This window comes from Bubalus bubalis, chromosome 5 (genome assembly GCF_019923935.1).
Source record: "Bubalus bubalis isolate 160015118507 breed Murrah chromosome 5, NDDB_SH_1, whole genome shotgun sequence".
Classification (NCBI taxonomy): domain Eukaryota; kingdom Metazoa; phylum Chordata; class Mammalia; order Artiodactyla; family Bovidae; genus Bubalus; species Bubalus bubalis.
The window spans coordinates 20,355,972-20,378,400 of NC_059161.1; the positions used below are offsets into that span (position 1 = coordinate 20,355,972).

Sequence of the window (22,429 nt, forward strand, 5' to 3'; positions counted from 1 at the left end):
CACCTGGCAATCTTACTAAAGTGAAATTTTTATTCAATTAAGTGTGCGACAGGGATTTCTAGGCTCCAGGTGATGCAAATGCCCCTGCAAATGCAAATACCCAGCTGGCAGGCCACAATGACAGGCGTGGCATGGTGTCCTTTAAGCCCTCACTATTCACAAGTCACATTTTACCCATCTGCTTACTCCCCCGGAGAAGGCAATGGCACCCCACTCCAGTACTCTTGCCTGGAAAATCCCATGGATGGAGGAGCCTGGTAGGCTGTAGTCCATGGGGTTGCTAAGAGTCGGACACAACTGAGCAATTTCCCTTTCACTTTTCACTTCCATGCATTGGAGAAGGAAATGGCAACCCACTCCAGTGTTCTTGCCTGGAGAATCCCAGGGACGGGGGAACCTGGTGGGCTTCCGTCTATGGGGTCGCACAGAGTCGGATACGACTGAAGCAACTTAGCAGCAGCAGCTGCTTACTCCCCCAAAGTGAATCAATGTTAAAGTAAATGGAGAAACACTATTTTCAGATCAGCATTACTTACATTAAAACAAGGAGAAGCTCAGACTTCTTGTTTCAGGCTAAATAATTCAATTTTCGTTATCTGCACTAAATTAAAACTTAATGAACTAAGACAATAAGGAGTGCTGAAAACATGTAGAAGTTATACATGTTATTTAAAAAAAAAAAAAAGAGAGACACAGAGAGAAAATCATCCGATACATGTTTAAATACGTTATTTAAAAAAAAAAAAAAGAGAGAGACACAGAGAGAAAATCATCCGATACATGTTTAAATACGTTATTTAAAAAAAAAAAAGACAGAGACACAGAGAGAAAATCATCCGATAGCAGAAAGTTTCAATAAAAATAATGTGAATTAGCACCCAGTCCCTAAATCATGGAAGGGGAAGGTTTCTAACCAATGTTGGCTCACCATTTTGCACAATTTTCACATTTTAAAACCACACTAAAACTAGCTCATGTGCGAATATAAGTATTTCATAAATAGCCAATTAAGAGTCCAACAATCAATAAACTTCATTATGCGAACTTAAGCAACAACATTTATATTCTTGATCCAGTGGCTGCATTTAATTTACAATTAAATTTGAACACGAAAAGCAAAAGCTTTTCTTTATGAAAGAAGTCTTAGGATGTCAAAGATAACCTATCTCAAAAAGTTCCACACCTATCTTTTAACCAAACAAGCTTCAAATTTCAAATCCTCACTGAAATCAAACCTATACAAATGTCACAGCAAAAATAAATAGCCTGATGCAATAGATGACAACAAGTGAAGTTGTGTTTACCAGTCTATCAGTCTTAAGCATAAACCTTGACCTTAACAAACAAGTACTGTGTCAGTCTTCTTTGTATTCATGTTAAGCAAACCTGGACATGAGAACTAACACAATTCCCTCATCTGTCTCTCCCCCAAGATTTTTACCTAGGTTATGTACCCTGCTAATTATGCTCATTATGCTAATGTCAGCTGTTAAAAGAGTAATTAGTAGCACTTATTTCTAATAATCTAATTATGTTAAAGCGGAGAGAGGGGTTCTCATGCACTTAACTTGGAGCTTCACAAGGGCAAACACATCTGGACCGATCACTGCTGGAGCTGCACCACTTAGCAGAACACCAGTAAATACGGATAGGAATTAGGCAGTTGAAGAAATGAATAAGATGAATGAATGATGTCTAAAACATAGTAGATACCCACAAAATGTTCAATGAATCACTTTAAAAGGGCTTATTTTTTAGTTTCTTTGTTAGCAAATAAAACTAAACCATACACTGCGAACTCCACTTTCATGAGTAAAGCTCACCTCTATTATGAGAGGTGCAGCCATTCACACCCCAGTGTCACAAGCAGTATCAAAAGCAGCTCTGACTGGTAACGAAACCGAAGCGTTCCTTTCTTTTCTCTTAATTTCTTTCTCTCCTCTATACTTTACAGTGCCTGCCAGCATACCCATTTTTAAGAGCTTAAGAGGGACTTTCCTGGTGGTCCAGTGGTTAAGGTTCCAAGCTTCCACTGCAGGAGATGCAGGTTTGATCCCTAGTTGGGGAACTAAGATCCCGCATGCCTCACACCACAGCCAGTTAAGAGCTGCTGCTGCTGCTGCTAAGTCGCTTCAGTCGTGTCCGACTCTGTGCGACCCCATAGACGGCAGCCCACCAGGCTCCCCTGTCCCTGGGATTCTCCAGGCAAGAACACTGGAGTGGGCTGCCATTTCCTTCTCCAAAGCATGAAAGTGAAAAGTGAAAGTGACATAGCTCAGTTGTGTCCAACTCTTAGCAACCCCATGGACTGCAGCTTACCAAGCTCCTCCATCCATGGGATTTTCTAGGCAAGGGTACTGGAGTGGGGAGTCAAGAGCTAAAGAGATGGTAATCCTTGTTCAGGAACACTGAATTTGCTCCCGATTTCATTAATTCACTTCAGAAAAAGTAAAAGCCTCACCATTACTAGGCGCCTCTTGGGACTCCTCTGCACAGTCTCTCTGGCCTTCTTCCTCTTCCTCAGCATGGTTACTGGACTTCGATAGCCGTTTTCGTACAGACATCTTTTCTTCGCCCACTACCATGCTGTCTAGGAAAGAAGATATAAAAAGCTTTAACCTAAGGATATGGCATAGGTAAATTTCATAATATCACCATATTTAAGGGGAGGTGACAAATGATATATTTTCTTCCTTTTGTTATACTTTTAATACGTTTAAACATTTTCTGAGTACAAGATACTGTAACAAATAATGAAGAAATCAGTCTTGATAAAAATCATTGGCTGGTTTCAAAACAGAGCCCCCATTCTTAAAAAAAAAAAAAAGATTGAACAAACAAGGCATAAGTACATAAAAAATTAAGAATTAAGTAAAGGGTAAGTTAAAAGATGCCATAGGATAGAAAACGATAAATAGTCAAGTCAGTGGTAAGAATGATACGTACCTGAAGTGCCGAGACAGAAGAGATCATTAAGGGGTGCAAAGGTTTCATAGGAAAGAAGGTATGTGACCTGTGTATTGAAGGATGAGAACAGAGGACTCCATAGGTGAGAAAGGGTGAAAGCAAGGTACTTGTAAGCCCTGCTCAGGGGCCCATGACTGATCAGACTACTTTGCTAAAACAAGCTTCTGTTGAGTTTTACTAATTACCAGGACTCTGCTAGGTGCTTTAAGTTTTTTGTCTAATCTTCAAAATTCTGTCAAAAAAAAAAAAAAATCCTATTATTACTCCTGGTTCACAAATGAGAAAAAATAAGGTTCCAGGTAGTTATGGTCAATGCCTTCCACACATACACCAGGAACATACCAATGGCTGGACTAGTTTATTAGGAATGTGTATCATGGGAAACTGTGGGGCATCCCAGGGAGAGAATACTCGAAGCGATTTATTTAGGGCTTGGGATCTGACTAAGTGATTTTGGGGAGAGTCCAAAGAAGCAGGGGTTCACTCTGGCTTGAGGGTTATCAGAAAGCGAGGACAGTTTGATGATTGGGTATACCAACAAATCTTCTCTACAAGGAGGCAGAGTAGCGGGTGGCTAAAGCTGCGCCTGGCAAAACAGCAACAATCATTCCCAGGAGACTGGGGAGACAGATGCTGGATTCTTTGTGACTTGGGCAAGCATTGATGATTACATGATCTTATTCTTACCTTGATCCATCATGTTGACAGAATGGTCTTGTCTAAAGCTCATGTTCAGTGAAACCATTTATGTTCAACAGAATACCCTGAAGACCTGGCTGTCAAGTGCCAGGCTCGCCCAGAAACTCCAAAGCCTAGCTGATTGCACCAGAGCAGCTCCAGGACTATTGCTTCTTCTCATGACAGTAACTTGTCCAAGACCACAAAGCTAATGGCAGGGTCAGATAGGAACCTGGATCTGATCCAAACTACAAACATCACCTGCTGTTTGGATTTTTTTTTCTTAAGTTGATAACAGAAAAAGACTTGAAAAAAGAGCTGGGGTCAAACTGTAAAGACCTAACAAATTAGGACTTTTTTAAGGCAGTGGTAACCCACTCCAGTACTTTTGCCTGGGAAATCCCATGGATGGAGGAGCCTGGTAGGCTGCAGTCCATGGGGTCACGGAAGAGTTGGACAGGACTGGGCAACTTCACTTTCACTTTTCACTTTCATGCACTGGAGAAGGAAATGGCAACCCATTCCAGTATGCTTGCCTGGAGAATCTCAGGGATGGGGGAGCCTGGTGGGCCGCCGTCTATGGGGTCGCACAGAGTCGGACACGACTGACGTGACTTAGCAGCAGGCCATTTTAAGCACTGACAAACATAATCAAAATCAAATTTTAGGCAGATCAATATCAAGATTATAATATGCTTACTCCAAAGTAGTGTTTAACTATACAGAAGTTTTTGGCAGTCTAAAGCAAAACATAATAAAGTATTCACTACATTATTTTAAAATCGTAAGATTATGGTCTTTTAAAACAGTTATGTTAAAATGCCCTTTACATACAAAATGGAGTACATGGTGAATTTGATTGTTTTCTTAAATACCAATGCTTGGCAAAGTAAAAATCTGACAAATCTAGATCACTTCCCTTCTATTTTTTTTTTGTTGTTGTTGCTGTTGAAATCAAATGAAGCAGAATTATGGAATAGTTCCAGGTACCTCAGTGGTCGGAGAAGGCAATGGCACCCCACTCCAGTACTCTTGCTTGGAAAATCCCATGGACGGAGGAGCCTGTTAGGCTGCAATCCATGGGGTCGCTAAGAGTTGGACAGGACTGAGCGACTTCACTTTCACTTTTCACTTTCATGCACTGGAGATGGAAATGGCAGCCCACTCCAGTGTTCTTGCCTGGAGAATCCCAGGGACGGGGGAGCCTGGTGGGCTGCCGTCTATGGGGTCACACAGAGTTGGAAACGACTGAAGTGACTTAGCATAGCTCAGTGGTAAAGAATCCACGTGTCAAGGAGGACACATGATCTCTGGGTCGGGAAGATCCCCTAGAGAAGGAAATGGTGACCACTCCAGTATTCTTGCCTGGGAAATCCCACAGACAGAGGGACCAGGTGGGCTACAGTCCAAGGGATCATGGATACAATTTGGAGACCAATATATCAAGTAGAAATTTTAGGAGAACAATAGATCCAATTAAGAAGAGAAACCTAGGGGAGAGGTCAGGGTAACTGGTAAATTTAAAATCATTTGTGTAACACTGACAGAGGAAGCCAGAAGAACATCTAATTCTTCAACGCGAAAGATTAGAGAACTGACAACTAAACTCTGAGGGATGTCCTCTAGTAAGACAACAAGAGACAGAAAAGAAATCAGGGACAAAGAAGAGAGAAAGAAAAGATGCAAAAAGAACCAAGATGTTTCAAAAAGGAATTATACAGGGGTTAACAGTGTGGAATTAAAAATAGGGACTCTTACTTTTGAGTCCTGACATGTTTTACATGTATTATTATTTTAATTTCAATATAATCTTAAAAGTAAATACAACTATTTTATTCCCACAGTATTGTCTTTGCTCACCATGTCTTCCTATATACTCTTTCCTGTCTCAAAATACAGTTTAGGGAGGTGATTTAGTTTACTCCAAATCATACAGGGATTCAAAACTGCAGAAAAGGGATTCAAAACCAGAATGACTGGATCCCCAGCCTCCACTCTAATCAGCAGGTGGCCCTGACTCATCTCCTCTGCCAGGTTCCTTTGATCGCCTCGCCTTCCCCTGTGGTCCAAATGCACCTTGCATATCCTGTCACACTAATTTACTCAGTGAGCAATACTATCTGTCTCTTCCACTCAGCATAAGCTTCTTAAAGACCGGGACTAAATGGTATTTTCTCTTTGAATTCCCCAAATCTAGTGGGAAGTCTCTGGAATATGATAGGTCTATATTATTACAGAAAGTGATGTATCAGTTAATACCACAACCAATTATTCTGAGTAATACGATACAGTTCTCTAAACTTAAGAGAATCAAGAGGAAAATCTACAATGGAAGAACACCAATGAGCACCACCTTCACGGTTAACAGCTTTACACCTTCTACTCAACAATAAGATTGACAACTGTTCTTAATTGGGGACGGGGGCCCCATAGACTAAGGGTCTGGGGAAGTTACTCTGGATATTTCAAATATAAACTGAAAGAGACAATTATACATTTGTCACATAAAGCAAGCAATACAGGCTATGTCACTTTGCTTGTGGCTTGAGACTGTATCAACTCCCTGAGAAATCAGTAAAAGAGGTTAAAAAAAAACCACCACCAAGTTTGACAAACAAATGCTGTTAAACTGATCAAAAGGGGAAAAAAATCTAAGCCTGAGTATACTGCAGCAAAAACTTACAAGGAGTCCTTGGTGATGAGACTGGGAACCATCAACCTAGCGAGTAAAGCCTAACTTCACAAACTAAAGCACAAGTACTGAGTTTGCACAATTACACTGCCACAGATCCATGGAATGAGCCAAAGAAGAAAACAGCAACTCTTCATAAAGACCTTTATGTCATAGTCTATACTAGTATCTTTGCCCTCAGTTTCCTCCATTAGCAGGAAAAGAGAACCATAAGACAGCAGGGAAAACTCAAGATGCGGTATCACAATACCAAGAGGTAGTCAATGTCTCTGCTCTATTACACTGCATCTTCACGTAAATCCTCCAACCCCTCAATCCTTCATCTAGAAAGTTCAATACTATTGCACACACACAAAAAGATAATAAAATGTTGGCACTCTGCTGTGTATTAACAACCTAGTTTAAAAAATTAACTAAATGAATGCAATCCCTACATATCTATCCCCTGTATGCTACATGACACAAATATAAAGTTGCATTGTCCCTCAAATTCTACATGTTTGCTCTTAATAGGTGTTAGATGAGGGCAGAGTTCCATAATTACACACTTTCTCAAATGCAGCTCAAGCATCATATGGCTTCCAAGAAAACATTAATAAATTCTGTTACTGTCATACACACAGAATTTAGGAAGGAAAACTATCACCTATGCTTCATCTCAATTTTGACCAAATCCAAGATTATGAGAAGATGTGTGAACTGAGTTCCTCCTGCCATCCATGTCAGTAACAGTACACGACTGTTGCGGCAGAAAACGGAAGGAAATTACAGTAATGCTCAGCTCAACTGTTCCTTCTCTACAAAGATGGATCCCTTCAGCCTCTGTGTGGAGAGGAGACCACAGGAGGGCAAGAGTGTAAGCAAGGAAACGCCTTGTAACCAGGTGAGATGAAGGAGAGAGATAAATTTTTGACTATTCATTTAGATGGGACTGTGAATCCACTCTTACCAATCTAGACACAGGCAGACTACTTCAGCTACTGCAAAGTTAAAAATTCAAACTGTCATTAATTCTAAGTGGTTTCTAGGTGCTGGCATGAATCACTGCCCTTATATGTGAGATCACAGTCTTTTCTTGCCCTTCTATTATTAACAACACAGGAGAGGAAGTTATCCTCCTCATTTCCTGTTATTTCCTGTTCCTCCTTCCCTTCCTTAAAATAGGTCAGTCAGATTATCACACCTGATACTTCTCTTTGTATGTACTGTCTTCCTGATCACTCCCCTCGTTTACTAAGAATGTGAATACATCACTCACTCCTCCTGTCTCCCTTTCAGTAACTCTTCCACACTTTTTTTTACTTCAACATCCATGTTCCTAGATCCAAGCTCCTGGTCTCCAAGTTCCTAGACTTGCTTCTTTCTCCAAAAAGTTGTTCTTATGTCCCAGTCAAATCCTCCCCTAGAACTTACTGATACCAACAAGTGCACCGTGTCCATAATTCTAATTTCCAGTGGCTAACCCTCTGATCACCACCAGTTCACTCACTATGATACCCTCTGAGGACACCAGACCCAGATTTCCCTGAGCTCCAGACTCCTACCAAAGGCCTACCGGACCCCTTTATGTAGGTAGATGTCTTATGGGCATCTCAAACTTTAACAGGACCAAAAGTGAACTACTGATGTTCCGGCCAACTCCATTCTTCCATCTTTCCTAATTCAGTTACTGGAACTAGCAGTCAGTCTTTGCCCAGATTAAAAACAAAAAACCCCATATTATCCTTCTTTACTTTCCTTTAACCAAGCCAACAGCGGGCCATTTTACTTTGCCTTCAAAATATATATCCCATTCTAACATCTTTTTACCCCATCCACCATCTTTAGCACAACCTAAACCACCGACCCTTCTTGCTGTAGTAGCCTAACTACTCCCTCTTCATCTTCTCCCTCCTGGTCACACAGGGCCCAGAGTAAACTTTTTAAAAGGTAAATCTCAGCAGATCATTGCCCTACCTCAAAATCCTTTAAGCACCGAATTGTTTCAAGTCCTCACCACGGTCGAGCAACTCCTCCACCCATGATCTGCCATTCCCCTGCCTGGCCTTCATCTCCCTACCCTCCACCTTCTACTACAGTTCTCACTTGCTCCCCTCCTGTCACTTTGGCCATTTGCTGTTTCTTGGTCAAGCCAACCTCATTGCCACTTAAAGGTCTCTGCTGTTGCCTCTCTCTGGCTCATCTCCCGCAGAACCCTCAAAGATTCCTCCTTTACTTCGTTCAAGTTCTGAAATGTCCCCTCCCCAGGGACTCCCTACCTACCCCCAACTAAAATAAACACTCACACCCACTTTAGTCTTATTTCCCCTGCTTTATTTTTCTTCAGAGCATGTATGGGCTAATACATTATAGTGTTAATTGCCTGTCTACACCATGAAAAGACTAATCCCCATGAAAAGCAGAATTTTGTCTTTTCATCACTTTATCCAACTATCTAGAACTCTGCTTGAACAGTCGGTACTTAATACATATTTGTTAAATGACTTAATAGATATCAAGCATTTTCACACAGTAAGAAAATAAAACAACTTCCTTTCACATGTTCATGAAACAATCATCAAGAGGCTAGAATGAGAGCTGAAACTCATGTTCATTTCTAACTGTACCTTTTAATACTAAAAGATAAATATAGCAACCAGTTTGGGGTTTTTAAGTTGTATGGATATACCTATAAATAATCTGTTCTAGCGCTTAAGATTTTTCATCAACATCTGCCATTCTGGACCCAAAAACAAACTTAGGCTATGAAAAAAATCTGCTAACAAATGCTATGATTTTTACTTCACTGGAAAACCTCTCAAACTTGAGAGACTGTTCTCCTGAAATAACTCAAATAATTAGAATAAACATTACTTTCTGGCAAGACCTTTATGTATATTACCTCCTTTAAATTTAACAATAACCCTGAGGTAGGTAATCCTGTCCCCATTTTCAAAAAGAAAAAAGTAGTTGACATCCAGAGGCATAATTAGAGACAACAATGAAGAAAACTTTAAAAGTAGGAAGAAGAAAAAAAATAAATAAATAAAAGTAGGAAGAAAGGAGAAAGCAAGCACAGGTTTTTCCTCTGAAGGTTAAATGGCTTACATTTCTTATGAGTCCCCCAACACATCACTGCATCAGAGCAGACCTACTTCCCTGGCCACAGCAGTGAATTTGAACCACTAGGCCAACAGAACGCCCCTGAAGTTCATGCTTTAATGATGCTGGCACATTTTTTAAAAGGCTATGGTCATTAAGCATAGAAGGTGAGGAAAAAAATCTTAATGTATACTGAAACACAATTTTTTAAACTTTTGACACAAAATATAGGTGTCAAGTATCTGAAAATTCAGGTATTTTAAGCATCACTTTCTACAATGATGTGAGATTTGCTGTAAATAATACACAGGTCTACCCCATTAACTGTTCTCGCACACTTCCGTGTGTGCATGCACACACACACACACACACACACACACAAGAGAAGGCATAACCAAACACTTGGAGAAGTTGGGTAAGTCCTCATAAAGGTGACATTAGAGCCAGAGTTCAAACAAGAAACGGGAAGTTTGCCAGGCATCAAAACGGAGCCGATGAAAAGCACTATGAAAACACGAACAAGTACAGACCTTGGTGATAGATCTATTATTTCAAACATTTTATTGAAGTCTACTACACACCAGGCCCTGGGATACAAAGATGACTGCCAACAGTCTGAACCCTCAAGGAATGAAAAATCAGTGGGAGAAAGATATAAAAACATAATTACAGGAGTATTACAGAATAGTAACTCAGATGCACGAACATAATGAAGAGAATATAATTTTGATGCCCAATAGAGTTTAGCGGCAATTAGGAAAGGTTTCCTGAAGTAGGTAAAATCTAGGTTAGATCTAAAAGGAAGGAAAGGAAAAGACTGGAACACAAGGGAAATGGAAGGGCAAGGACAAAAAGTCAAGGGCCCTCAGAGGATTCTAAGAAGTCTGGAACTTAACACAAACAAGGAGTTGATAGAGGCTTTTAAACAAGAGAGTGACTTAATATCCGTCTGAGGTAGTATTTGTCTTTTAGTAAGACTTAAGGCAGCAAGGTGGAGGATGTGTTAAGAGAAAGGAGAGCTTGGCAGTGCTGGGGCCCAGGGCAGGCTGCCCCCAAATATGCCTCAATGGCACACTGACTGTATTGAAGAAACAGCCGTTGTCAAGACAGACTTTGACCCTCCTCTCTGTCCTGCTTTCCTAAAAGCAGGAAATAAAATCTCCATGTAAAAGGTGTCCTCCCTGTATGCGGAAGTAGAAAGACATCCTTATCACCAGAGATGGGGAATGCAGAGCCCAGAGGCCTATATAAGGAAAACACCTGGCACTTCTTTGCTAATCTACTACCCAAGCCCAAACTTTGCTTAAGATTCTTACTAAGCACCCAAACCTAAGTTTCTTTGTCCAGTCAATTCTTAATTTATTGTTGGTCTAAAATATGTAAAAGCTGCCACCTTCGCTCACTTCTTAGGTCCTGTTTCTTAGGTCCTGTTTCTATGAGAGATCCATGCCCACGAATTAAAGATTCTTTTTCTCCTGTTAATCTACCTTGTATCAAGAACTCAAGAGGGGTTCAATCAACTATATACTCCAATATAAAATAAAGTTTTCGTAAAAGGTTAATTTATGTTATGTATTATTTTATCAAAATTAAAAAAGCAAATTCTAGGGGGGGAAGAAAGAACTCAAGAAGGGTGAAGGGGGAAATTTTGCCCTCCTGGACCACAGGAAGAACAATGAGCTCTCACAAAATGATAAAAGCCTAAAGTAAGGCTCAAATGACACGCGTTTCTTAAAAGAACAATTGATTTTATGAAGAAGAGATAAGAGAGATCAGATTAATTTACAAACATTAAGCTGAGGCATCTATGAGACACCCAAGTGCCTACATCCAGAGTGCATGTGTGCTCAGTCACTAAGTTCTATCTGACTCTGTGACTCCGTGAACTGTAGCCCACCAGGCTCCTTGGTCTATGGGATTTCCCAGGCAAGAACACTGGAGTGGGTTGCCATTCCCTTCTCCAGGGGATCTTCCAGACCCAAGGACAGAACCGGCATCTTGCATCTCCTGCACTGGCAGGCCGATTCTTTAACACTGAGCCACCTAGAAGATACTACATCCAGAAGGCAGGAAATACAGATCCCAAGTGAGTTTCTGAACTAAGCCTCCGGGTGTGCCATTAAGCTAAGTAACTACAGGAGAAGAGAAATGAGTAGTTAAGTTCATATGATACGCCTATGAGTCAGTCAAGTGATGACGGTCGACAGGAAGATGAACATACAAAACTGGACTGAAAACAGATGTAGGATTCATTGGTATACAAGCAGCAGCTAAGGCCAAGCACAGGCAGGAAGTCTCAGGAGAAACCATAAGTCAAGAAAAGAGATTACTTAGAAAATAATAAAGCTAACATTTGCCATAACTTTGGCTAATTTAAGCCTCACAACAACCTATGCAGCAGGATTTTTTTTTTTTTTTTTTTGGCGAGCTACACAGCTTGCGGGATCTTAGCCCCCTAACCAGGGGTTGAACCTGGGCCACAGGCAGGGAAAAGGTCCTAACCACTGGACCACCAGGTAAGTCCCACTATTATCCCACTTTAAAAGTAATCTATGATTTTCCCAATACTACAAGGCAATTAAAGAACTGTATAAAACAAAGGCCCAGGAAAGATGAGAGGAAAACCAGGAGCAAGGAATGTTCCAAATCAAGTTAGAGGATTCAAGAGGTAACCTACGGTCAATATCATGGAAAATTTACATAAGACCTTAAAAAGAGAGGAGAAACAAACAAACAAAAAGAGGGTGGGACATAGGCTATTTCACAATCTGGGGACATTAATAGCTACCATTTACTTGCAGTTGGTTTCAGGAAGGACAAAAATATATTGAATTGGGTTGCAAAATGAGTTTTGAGGAAGTAAAAATCATGATCATAAGACTAGACTCACCAGAGGTCCAGCAAGAAAGGAACCAGGCATTCATGTTTACCATGCCAGTAACATTTACAGGGCTGGGTGGCAGTGTCAGGTCATACCTCACTTAACATTTCTGTTTAAAAGATGCAAATGATTCGGAAATACTACTCAACTCAAAGTCACATGCCAGTAAGTGGCAATAGAAACATTTACACCCAAAGTGACATAAAGCTGACTAAATAGCTATTTTAAAAACATAACACACTGAACAATTATTCCTTAAGAATCCAATCAATTCAATGGTTTTGGTATGTTCAGTGTGGTAGTATCTAACTTGTCTTACACAAGCAAAACAGAAAAAACTGGACTGAACCACTGAAACGTATTGTGCCAGAAAGAAGTATTCAAGTGTTCTCGGTTAGCCTGTCTGCAGTGTTCTTATTAATTAAGCTTTCAAAAGAAACTGTAAATCTATAAAACATTGAATACCTACTCTAGGTGAAGACTTTGCTACAACACTCCCAGATTGAGTAGTGGTAAAGAGAAACACTTTACACATCAATGTAACAATTCAAAACAGAAACTTGCTCTTCCTTCCTTCTAAAGGCTGGCCCTAGTACAACTCTGTATTTACATATCAAAGAACTAGGTCATTAAGTCAATCAGCAAAACTAAAGAACACAAATTCTCATTCAGATCTATAGGGTCAGTATAAGCACTTACCCTGTGGTAAATTCCAAAAATAAATTTCTCTAACTACTCTTTGTTAAGGGGCTTCCCTGGTGGCTCAGCTGGTAAAGTCTGTCTGCAGTGCTGGAGACCCGGGTTCCATCCCTAGATCAGGACAATCCCCGAGAAGGAAATGGCAACCCACTCCGGTATTCTTGCCTGGAAAATCCCATGGACAGAGGAGCCTGGTGGGCTACAGTCCATGGGGTCGCAGAGAGTCCAACAGGACTGAGCGACTTCACTCTGAACTCTGCTGCTGCTGCTGCTGAGTAGCTTCAGTCGTGTCCGACTCTGTGTGACCCCATAGACAGCAGCTCACCAGGCTCCCCTGTCCCTGGGATTCTCCAGGCAAGAACACTGGAGTGGGTTGCCATTTCCTTCTCCGATGCATGAAAGTGAAAAGTGAAAGTGAAGTCGCTCAAGTAGTATCCAACCCTCAGCGACCCCATGGACTGCAGCCCACCAGGCTCCTCCATCCATGTGATTTTCCAGGCAGAAGTACTGGAGTGGGGTGCCATTGCCTTCTCCGCTCTGAACTTCGAGCCTTTGTTAAAAACCTTTTCCTTTTCCAAGGAAACAGATAACCTTCTCTAGAGAATATTTTTCATTCAAAAGTCCTCTCCTCTGTCCTCCAACTTTTTCATTGTGCAAGGTGCTAAGTCTTGAGAATTAAGACCTAAATAAGATGGACCAATCCAGCCTTCATGAAATGCTAGTAGAGGAAACAAGCATTGAAGTAACTAATGCAGCTCATTACAACTGATAATGAACTGAAGCAAAGGAAAACAGAATGCTGGGAGGGATTAACCAGGACAGGGTGGGTTTCCTGAGATATTTGGGCTGACACTAGAGGAAATTAGAGAATTAGAGGTAGAGTAAGCCCCTAAAGACTAGGAGATAATAAAGAGAAACTTTCTAAAAACAAAAATAAAGCTGGTATGGCTTGAGCCCAGAGAGCCAGGAGAACACCGGCTCAAACTGAACTGGAAATGAGCATGGCAGTAGTGTTTTGATCTTTATCCTAAGAATGTGAAATCTTTGCGAGCTCTCAGCACGTGATGCAGCGACACACGTGCATTTTAAAATAATTACGCATTAAAAGTTCCTTGCAAAATCCGTCCTCATGCCTAGACAATCTACAACTTCCCTAATAAGCCATACATCGATACTGTCCAAGTTAAAACAATGGGGGGAAAATGCTTCAAGTTGAATTCTACTCAACAGACTCTGAAAAAATAGTAGCTTAAACAGCTAAGCATCCACTTTAATATTAAGTGACCAATACACTTAACCCATATACAAACGTGGAAGATAGAATGTATCGTTGTTTCTCGCTTACAAATAATTTCTGAATATACATATCACTTAAACTGCATGCCTATTAACATTTAAGAATGTCAGAAAATTACATCCTAATACTGAAAAATAAAATATGAGCTACATTAAACTCTTTGGCACCCAGATTTACCACACTTTCTTCCCCCAAGTCAATCTGAGTGAGTTTTTGGTATCGCTTTTTCAGGAATAAAATGTTTTCTAATTCGTAACTTTCTTTACCACTGGTTTGATAAAGGCCACAGAATTTGAGGGTGGACACCAAACAAACCTCTAAGATTTAAAAGGTTTCCAGTCACCCCTGCGCCCCCAGGTAACTTTCCCGCCCGCCCCAACCCCCAAAATGACCAGAACCTACGGAGCCTCCCCCTCCCCCGCAGCCCCGGGGCAAGGCCAGGCCCGCGGGGCCGGAGTTGCAGCAGACACGTCTCTCCCCTTCCTCTTAGGCAGAGGTGGGCGGACCCAGGCGGGAAGGGAGGAGGGGGACAGGGAAGCATGGGCCGGTGGCCGAGGAACCTCACCACGGAGGGCAAAGCCGAGAAACTGTCCCAGACCCGATGGCAGGCAGGTCGGCGCCGCTAGCTCTTCTGATGCCCCAGACAACCAGCCCAACCGCAGACGAAGATAAAGCTCCCGACCCCTCCTCCGCCTCCAGCCTCTGAGCCCGCTACGCAGCGTCACGCGCACGGCCAGCGCCGGCTGAGGATTTCATTGGTGATCCCGCTCCAGGCTCCGCCCACCGCCCACGGCCGCCCCGCCCCTTCCCGGGCGCGCACGGTTCCAAGGGCTAGAGCTCCCGGCTGACCTTGGCCAGTTGACTTGGTTAGCTTCTCGCAAGCAGGTTGTGACTCCCACGACAGCAGCTTGCTTTCCATTTCTGCCCCATTGATCGAATGTGCTGCAGAAATGGGACAGAGCCAACTTGGGACCCGTCTGAAAAGGCAGCTTTTGCCTGATAGCGCGGGACTGGCGAGTTTCAGTTCAGTCGCTCAGTCGTGTCCGATTCTTGGCGACCCCATGAATCGCAGCACGCCAGGCCTCCCTGTCCATCACCAACTCCCGGAGTTCACTCAGACTCACGTCCGTCGGGTCAGTGATGCCATCCAGCCATCTCATGCTCTGTCGTCCCCTTCTCCTCCTGCCCCCAATCCCTCCCAGCATCAGAGACTTTTCCAATGAGTGAACTCTTCGCATGAGGTGGCCAAAGTACTGGAGTTTCAGCTTTAGCATCATTCCTTCCAAAGAAATCCCAGGGCTGATCTCCTTTTGGTTGCCTCTTACAGAGACTCGCGGAATCCGCCTGTAGAACTGTGGACCATTGCAGTTTGAACCGACACCACCACCCCCACCGCCCGCACTAGCCCGAAGCCTTTGTCATGGGATGCCGTAATACTTTTTAAACAGTTTTTATCTGTGTCTTCAGGGAACTGGATAAGGATACAGTAAGATAAATGAAATAACGAGGCAATTAAGAAATTTAAAAGGGAACTTCACAATTAAAAAATGGTGCAGAGAGGCTTGGGACATAGGTTAGGTTGCAGGCGGCTGCGACCGGCGAACTAAGCGCGGCCGAGAGGAGCTACCCCACGTCCGAGGTCAGGGGCAGAAGCCGGGAGGACCCCATGCCCGAAAGGCGGCGGCCAAGAGGAGTTACCCCACGTCCGAGGTCGGGGGGGGGGGGGGGGGAGGGGGCGGCCGAGAGGAGCTACCCCGCGTCCGAGGTCAGGGGCGGCGTCGAGAGGAGTTACCCCGCGTCCGAGGTCAGGGGCGGCGGGGAGGAGCTACCCAACGCCCCCAAGCCCGAAGCCAGGGGCGGCGGCCAGGAGGAGCTACCCCACGCCCCCAAGCCCGAGGCCAGGGGAGGCGGCCGGGAGGACCAACCCCACGCCCAAGGACCCGTGGCTGCGCGGGCGCAGGAGGGCCTAGAGGAGCTATCCCAGGTTGAAGGTCAGGAAGGGCGGCGGTGAGGAGATACCCCTCGTCCAAGGTAAGGAGCAGCAGCTGCGCTTTGCTGGAGCAGCCGTGAAGAGATACCCCACGCCCAAGGTAAGAGAAACCCAAGTAAGACGGTAGGTGTTGCAAGACGGCATCAGAGGGCAGACACACTGAAACCATACTCACAGAAAACTAGTCAATCTAATCACACTAGGACCACAGCCTTGTCTAACTCAATGAAACTAAGCCATGCCCCTGGGACAACCCAAGATGGGCGGGTCATGGTGGAGAGATCTGACAGAATGTGGTCCACTGGAGAAGGGAATGGCAAACCACTTCAGTATTCTTGCCTTGAGAACCCCATGAACAGTATGAAAAGGCAAAATGATAGGATACTGAAAGAGGAACTCCCCAGGTCAGTAGGTGCCCAATATGCTACTGGAGATCAGTGGAGAAATAACTCCAGAAAGAATGAAGGGATGGAGCCAAAGCAAAAAGAATACCCAGCTGTGGATGTGACTGGTGATAGAAGCAAGGTCCGATGCTGTAAAGAGCAATATTGCATAGGAACCTGGAATGTCAGGTCCATGAATCAAGGCAAATTGGAAGTGGTCAAACAAGGGATGGCAACAGTGAATGTCGACATTCTAGGAATCAGCGAACTAAAATGGACTGGAACGGGCGAATTTAACTCAGATGACCATTATATCTACTACTGCAGGCAGGAATCCCTCAGAAGAAATGGAGCAGCCATCATAGTCAACAAGAGAGTCCGAAATGCAGTACTTGGATGCCATCTCAAAAATGACAGAATGATCTCTGTTCATTTCCAAGGCAAACCATTCAATATCACAGTAATCCAAGTCTATGCCCCCAACCAGTAACACTGAAGAAGCTGAAGTTGAACGGTTCTAGAAGACCTACAAGACCTTTTAGAACTAACACCCAAAAAAGATGTCCTTTTCATTATAGGGGACTGGAATGCAAAAGTAGCAAGTCAAGAAACACCTGGAGTAACAGGCAAATTTGGCCTTGGAATACGGAATGAAGCAGGGCAAAGACTAATAGAGTTTTGCCAAGAAAATGCACTGGTCATAACAAACACCCTCTTCCAACAACACAAGAGAGGACTCTATACATGGACATCACCAGATGGTCAACACCGAAATCAGATTGATTATATTCTTTGCAGCCAAAGATTGAGAAGCTCTATACAGTCAGCAAAAACAAGACCAGGAGCTGACTGTGGCTCAGACCATGAACTCCCTATTGCCAAATTCAGACTTAAATTGAAGAAAGTAGGGAAAACCACTAGACCATTCAGATATGACCTAAATCAAATCCCTTATGATTATACAGTAGAAGTGAGAAATAGATTTAAGGGCCTAGATCTGATAGATAGAGTGCCTGATGAACTATGGAATGAGGTTCGTGACATTGTACAGGAGACTGGGATCAAGACCATCCCCGTGGAAAAGAAATGCAAAAAAGCAGAATGGCTGTCTGGGGAGGCCTTACAAATAGCTGTGAAAAGAAGAGAAGTGAAAAGCAAAGGAGAAAAGGAAAGATATAAGCATCTGAATGCAGAGTTCCAAAGAATAGCAAGAAGAGATAAGAAAGCCTTCCTTGGCGATCAATGCAAAGAAATAGAGGAAAACAACAGAATGGGAAAGACTAGGGATCTCTTCAAGAAAATCAGAGATACCAAAGGAACATTTCATGCAAAGATGGCCTTGATAAAGGACAGAAGTGGTATGGACCTAACAGAAGCAGAAGATATTAAGAAGAGATGGCAAGAATACACAGAAAAACTGTACAAAAAATATCTTCACGACCCAGATAATCATGATGGTGTGATCACTGACCTAGAGCCAGACATCCTGGAATGTGAAGTAAAGTGGGCCTTAGAAAACATCACTACAAACAAAGCTAGTGGAGGTGATGGAATTCCAGTTGAGCTATTCCAAATCCGGAAAGATGATGCTGTGAAAGTGCTGCACTCAATATGCCAGCAAATTTGGAAAACTCAGCAGTAGCCACAGGACTGGCAAAGGTCAGTTTCCATTCCAATCCCAAAGAAAGGCAATGCCAAAGAATGCTCAAGCTACTGCACAATTGCACTCATCTCACATGGTAGTAAAGTAACACTCAAAATTCTCCAAGCCAGGCTTCAGCAATATGTGAACCGTGAACTTCCAGATGTTCAAGCTGGTTTTAGAAAAGGCAGAGGACCCAGAGATCAAATTGCCAACATCCGCTGGATCATGGAAAAAGCAAGAGAGTTCCAGAAAAACATCTATTTCTGCTTTATTGACTATGCCAAAGCCTTTGACTGTGTGGATCACAATAAACTGTGGACAATTCTTCAAGAGATGGGAATACCAGACCACCTGATCTGCCTCTTGAGAAATTTGTATGCAGGTCAGGAAGCAACAATTAGAACTGGACATGGAACAACGGACTGGTTCCAAATAGGAAAAGGAGTTCGTCAAGGCTGTATATTGTCACCCTGTTTATTTAACTTATATGCAGAGTACATAATGAGAAACACTGGACTGGAAGAAACACAAGCTGGAATCAAGATTGCTGGGAGAAATATCAATAACCTCAGATATGCAAATGACACCACCCTTATGGCAGAACATTCAGCATTGTTCATCCCAAAGCAGAACCTGGCCTCAGCATTCAATCAATTCATGACTCCCAGTTGTTGGCAGACCCACCCAGTTTACGTCTTCTGATAGGAACAGAATAAAAGGACAAAATAGGGGATTAAACAGTTAATCCCAGTAGGAATTAACTAGAAAGTAGTTAAAAGTAGTAAGTAGAAAAAATACGGGAGACCCCCTTTAAGTTAATGATTACTCAAGAGGGCAGATTTACTTAGCAACAAAACCATGCAGCAGAAGCACAAGCTGTGCCCCCAAACAGTGAAACAGTGGTGGCACGAGACACACATCCTGCCCAGTGCTAGTTGTCAGCTGGATGACAGTAGGATCTGATAGATCCCAATGGCTTTTGTCCTTCACCTCTCTAAATCTCTTCTTATCTATCATTTTTCCTCAAGCAGAATTCTTGCTAAGACCTAAAGGACTGTGGTACCAGAGCTCTTTGCTGTGTATGTGCTCCGTCACATCCGACTCTTTGCAACTGCATGGACTAGATTCTGCCAGGCTCCTCTGCCCATGGAATTTTTTTAGGCAAAAATGAGTAAGTTGGCATTTCCCGATCCAAGCAGCTCTTTGGAGCCGCTAAAACAATTCCCAAACAGTTTCACTTCTACTGTTGCAGTTGCTAATTGTCTCAACTGGATGACAATAGAATCTGATAGATCCCAATAGCGTTTGTCCTTCACCTCTCCCCTCCTATCAGTTTAGGAGCAGTAGGAACACAGTGACTCCTTTCTTTGAGACTCAGCTCGCCACTATATACACACTTGTTTGACTTGTTTTCTTCCTCCATTTCATTTATTCATTCAAAAAATATTGCATTTTGTCGTCGGCACTAGGGATACAGTACTGAATATAACAGAAACCCAGCACTTATGTGTCTAGTGCAAAATATAAATTTTTTTATAAAAGTAAATAGGATAATTGCAGGCAAAGATAAATGCTAAGAGGAAAATAAAACAGGGAGTTTGTTTGTGGTCCAGTGGCTAGAACTGCAAGCTCTCACTGCTGGGGACATTGGTTCAATCCCTGATCAGAGAACTAAAATCCCACAATCTGAGCAGTGTGGCCAAAAAAAGAAAAACAAAACAGAAGAGTCACTAAAGGACTTTATGAGGAGATGATCTGAACTGAGACTTAAATGAGAAGGAGCCAGCTATGCCAAATAGGGGAAGAAAACCATTCTAGACAGAGAATATGGTGTGGAATGCAGATGCTGAGCAACTTTGGCTTATTTGAGGAACCAAAGACCAGGAGGCTTGAAACACTGTGTGAAGGGTATGAGACTGAGGTTGTCAAGTTAAGAAAGTGAAAGTGAAGTCGCTCAGTCGTGTCCAACTCTTTGCAACCCCATGGACTGTAGCCTACCAGGCTTCTCAGTCCATAGAATTTTTCAGGCAAGAGTACTGAAGTGGGTTGCCATTGCCTTCTCCAGGGGATCTTCTTGACCCAGAGATTGAACCCGGGTCTCCTGCATTGTAGGCAGACGCTTTACCCTCTGAACCACCAGGGAAGCCGAAGCCTAATCATGTTGTTTCTATTTTGGGGCGTTATGTCTTGTTTTTAATAATTTCATTTATTATTTTATTTTTGGCTGTGCTGGGTCTTCATTGCTTCAGACTTTATCTAGTTGTGGTGAGCCGGGACTTACTCTCTAGTTGTGATGTCCAGGCTTCTCATTGCGATGGATTCTCTTTAAAAAAAAAAAAAGAGTATTTATTTATTTGGCTGCCCTGGGTCTTAGTGTTGACATTCGAACTCTTAGTTGCAGCATGTGGGATCTAGTTCCTTGACAGGGATTGAACCCAGGCCCCCTGTGTTGGGAACATGGAGTCTTTAGCCACTGGACCACCAGAAAAGTCCCAAGATGGCTTCTCTTGTTGCAGAGCATAGGCACTGGAGCATGGGCTTCAGTAGTTGCAACAAGTGGGCTTAGTTGCCCCACAGCACATGGGATCTTCCCTGACCAGGGATCTAACCTGTGTCCCATTCATTGGTAGGTGAATTCTTAACCACTGGACCACCAGGGAAGTCCTTGTCTTATTTTTTAAGTCAAGATGTTTAGGAGAGAATGACTTGCAAAGCGTAGAAATGGAACAGGGAAAATCAGAGAATGATAAGGAGCTATTGGACAAGTCCATGAGATATATGATGGTGACCTGGATTGTGTTGGTTGCTATAGAAATAGAAATTAAAGGATCTCAAGTTCTTTTCCTGAAGTGCAGGTGTGAAGAAAAGTAGTCAACAAGGTGACCCCCAGGTGGTTTTCTTAAGCGAGTGGGAGGATGCCGTTTAATCCAAGGGGGAAGGTCATTTAATATGACTTAAGTGAAGTGAAGTGAAAGTCATTCAGTCGTGTCCGACTCTTTGTGACCCCATAGACTGCAGCCTGCCAGGCTCTTCTGTCCATGGAAATCTCCAAGCCAGAACACTGGAGGGGGTAGCTGTTGCCTTCTCCAGGGGATCTTCCTAGACCAGGGATCAAACCCAGGTCTCCCTCATTGCAGGCGGATTCTTTACCATCTGAGCCACCAAGGAAGCCCAATATGACTAGAGGGACCCTGAAAGCCTCTGCCCAAACTCTCCCACCACTGGCCTGAAAATCTCATATCACTCACTCCTTGGGGTCAACCCTTGGTTAAATATGAATGTTGGCTTCATCGCATTCCAAAACCACATATACAGAACTTCTATTCGTTGCTAGGGATATAAAGATGAATAAAAACAAGTATATATTGGGGAAATTGATCATAACTAAGCCATTTCAAGACAATAAGACAAATATGTATTATAATAAAAAGAGGTAATAAAAGTGCCTCCCTTACAGAGTCACCAAAATGAGTTAATGCCTATAAAGCCCCAGGCACTGACACTGGATTATAGAAGTACTCAATAAATATTGTTTTTTTAATACTTGTCTACACTGAAGTTTATCATTATTGTTGATGTTATTATCTTCTGGATTCAGTGGGAGCAGATGAAAGAATGATCACAGTCTGCTACTTTAGGAGAAGGAAGGCTGAATAGAGAAAGTCTACTTGACTCTAGCTTTCTGAATCAGTAGGAAGAAAGAGGAGTTTAGTTGGCAAGCAAGGGAGAAGGGACATTCCAAGGAAAAGAGGGTCAAAAGCTAACAAGATGAGAGCAAGGAGACAGGAAAGTAGCTGAGTATAGTTCAAGTGTAGGGTACTTACCAAGAAGAGGCAAGAGATAAAGTTGGTGTCGGAGCTTAAGAAATGTGTAGACCATACTGAGACATTCAAACTCAGACTCCCATAGACAGCGGGGAGCCAGTGAAGGACATTAAGTAGGAAAGAGTCCTGATAGACTGTATGAGGCTTCCCAAGTGGCTCAGTGGTAAAAAAAACCTGCCTGCAAATGCAGGAAACATGGGTTGGATCCCTGGGTCCAGAAGATCCCCTGGAGAAGGAAATGGCAACCCACTCCAGTATTCTTGCCTGGAGAATCCCAGGGACAGAGGAGCCT

At 42.9% G+C, this 22,429-nt stretch overlaps 1 protein-coding gene across 2 annotated transcripts in view; it reads right to left on the minus strand.

The window, feature by feature from the left end:
• SOAT1 (sterol O-acyltransferase 1) overlaps positions 1–14,973 on the minus strand; it is a 64,096-nt gene extending 49,123 nt beyond the window's left edge. The window contains exons 1-2 of one of the 2 annotated variants that reach the window (XM_006048572.4): positions 14,861–14,973; positions 2,462–2,590 (exon numbers count right to left, since the gene is read on the minus strand). In XM_006048572.4, coding sequence (XP_006048634.2) covers positions 2,462–2,585 — 124 coding nt within the window. In that variant the 5' untranslated portion in view covers positions 2,586–2,590; positions 14,861–14,973. The remainder of the gene's footprint in view (positions 1–2,461; positions 2,591–14,860) is intronic. The other variant, XM_006048573.4, reaches the window with a different exon arrangement.
• Positions 14,974–22,429: the final 7,456 nt, after the last annotated feature.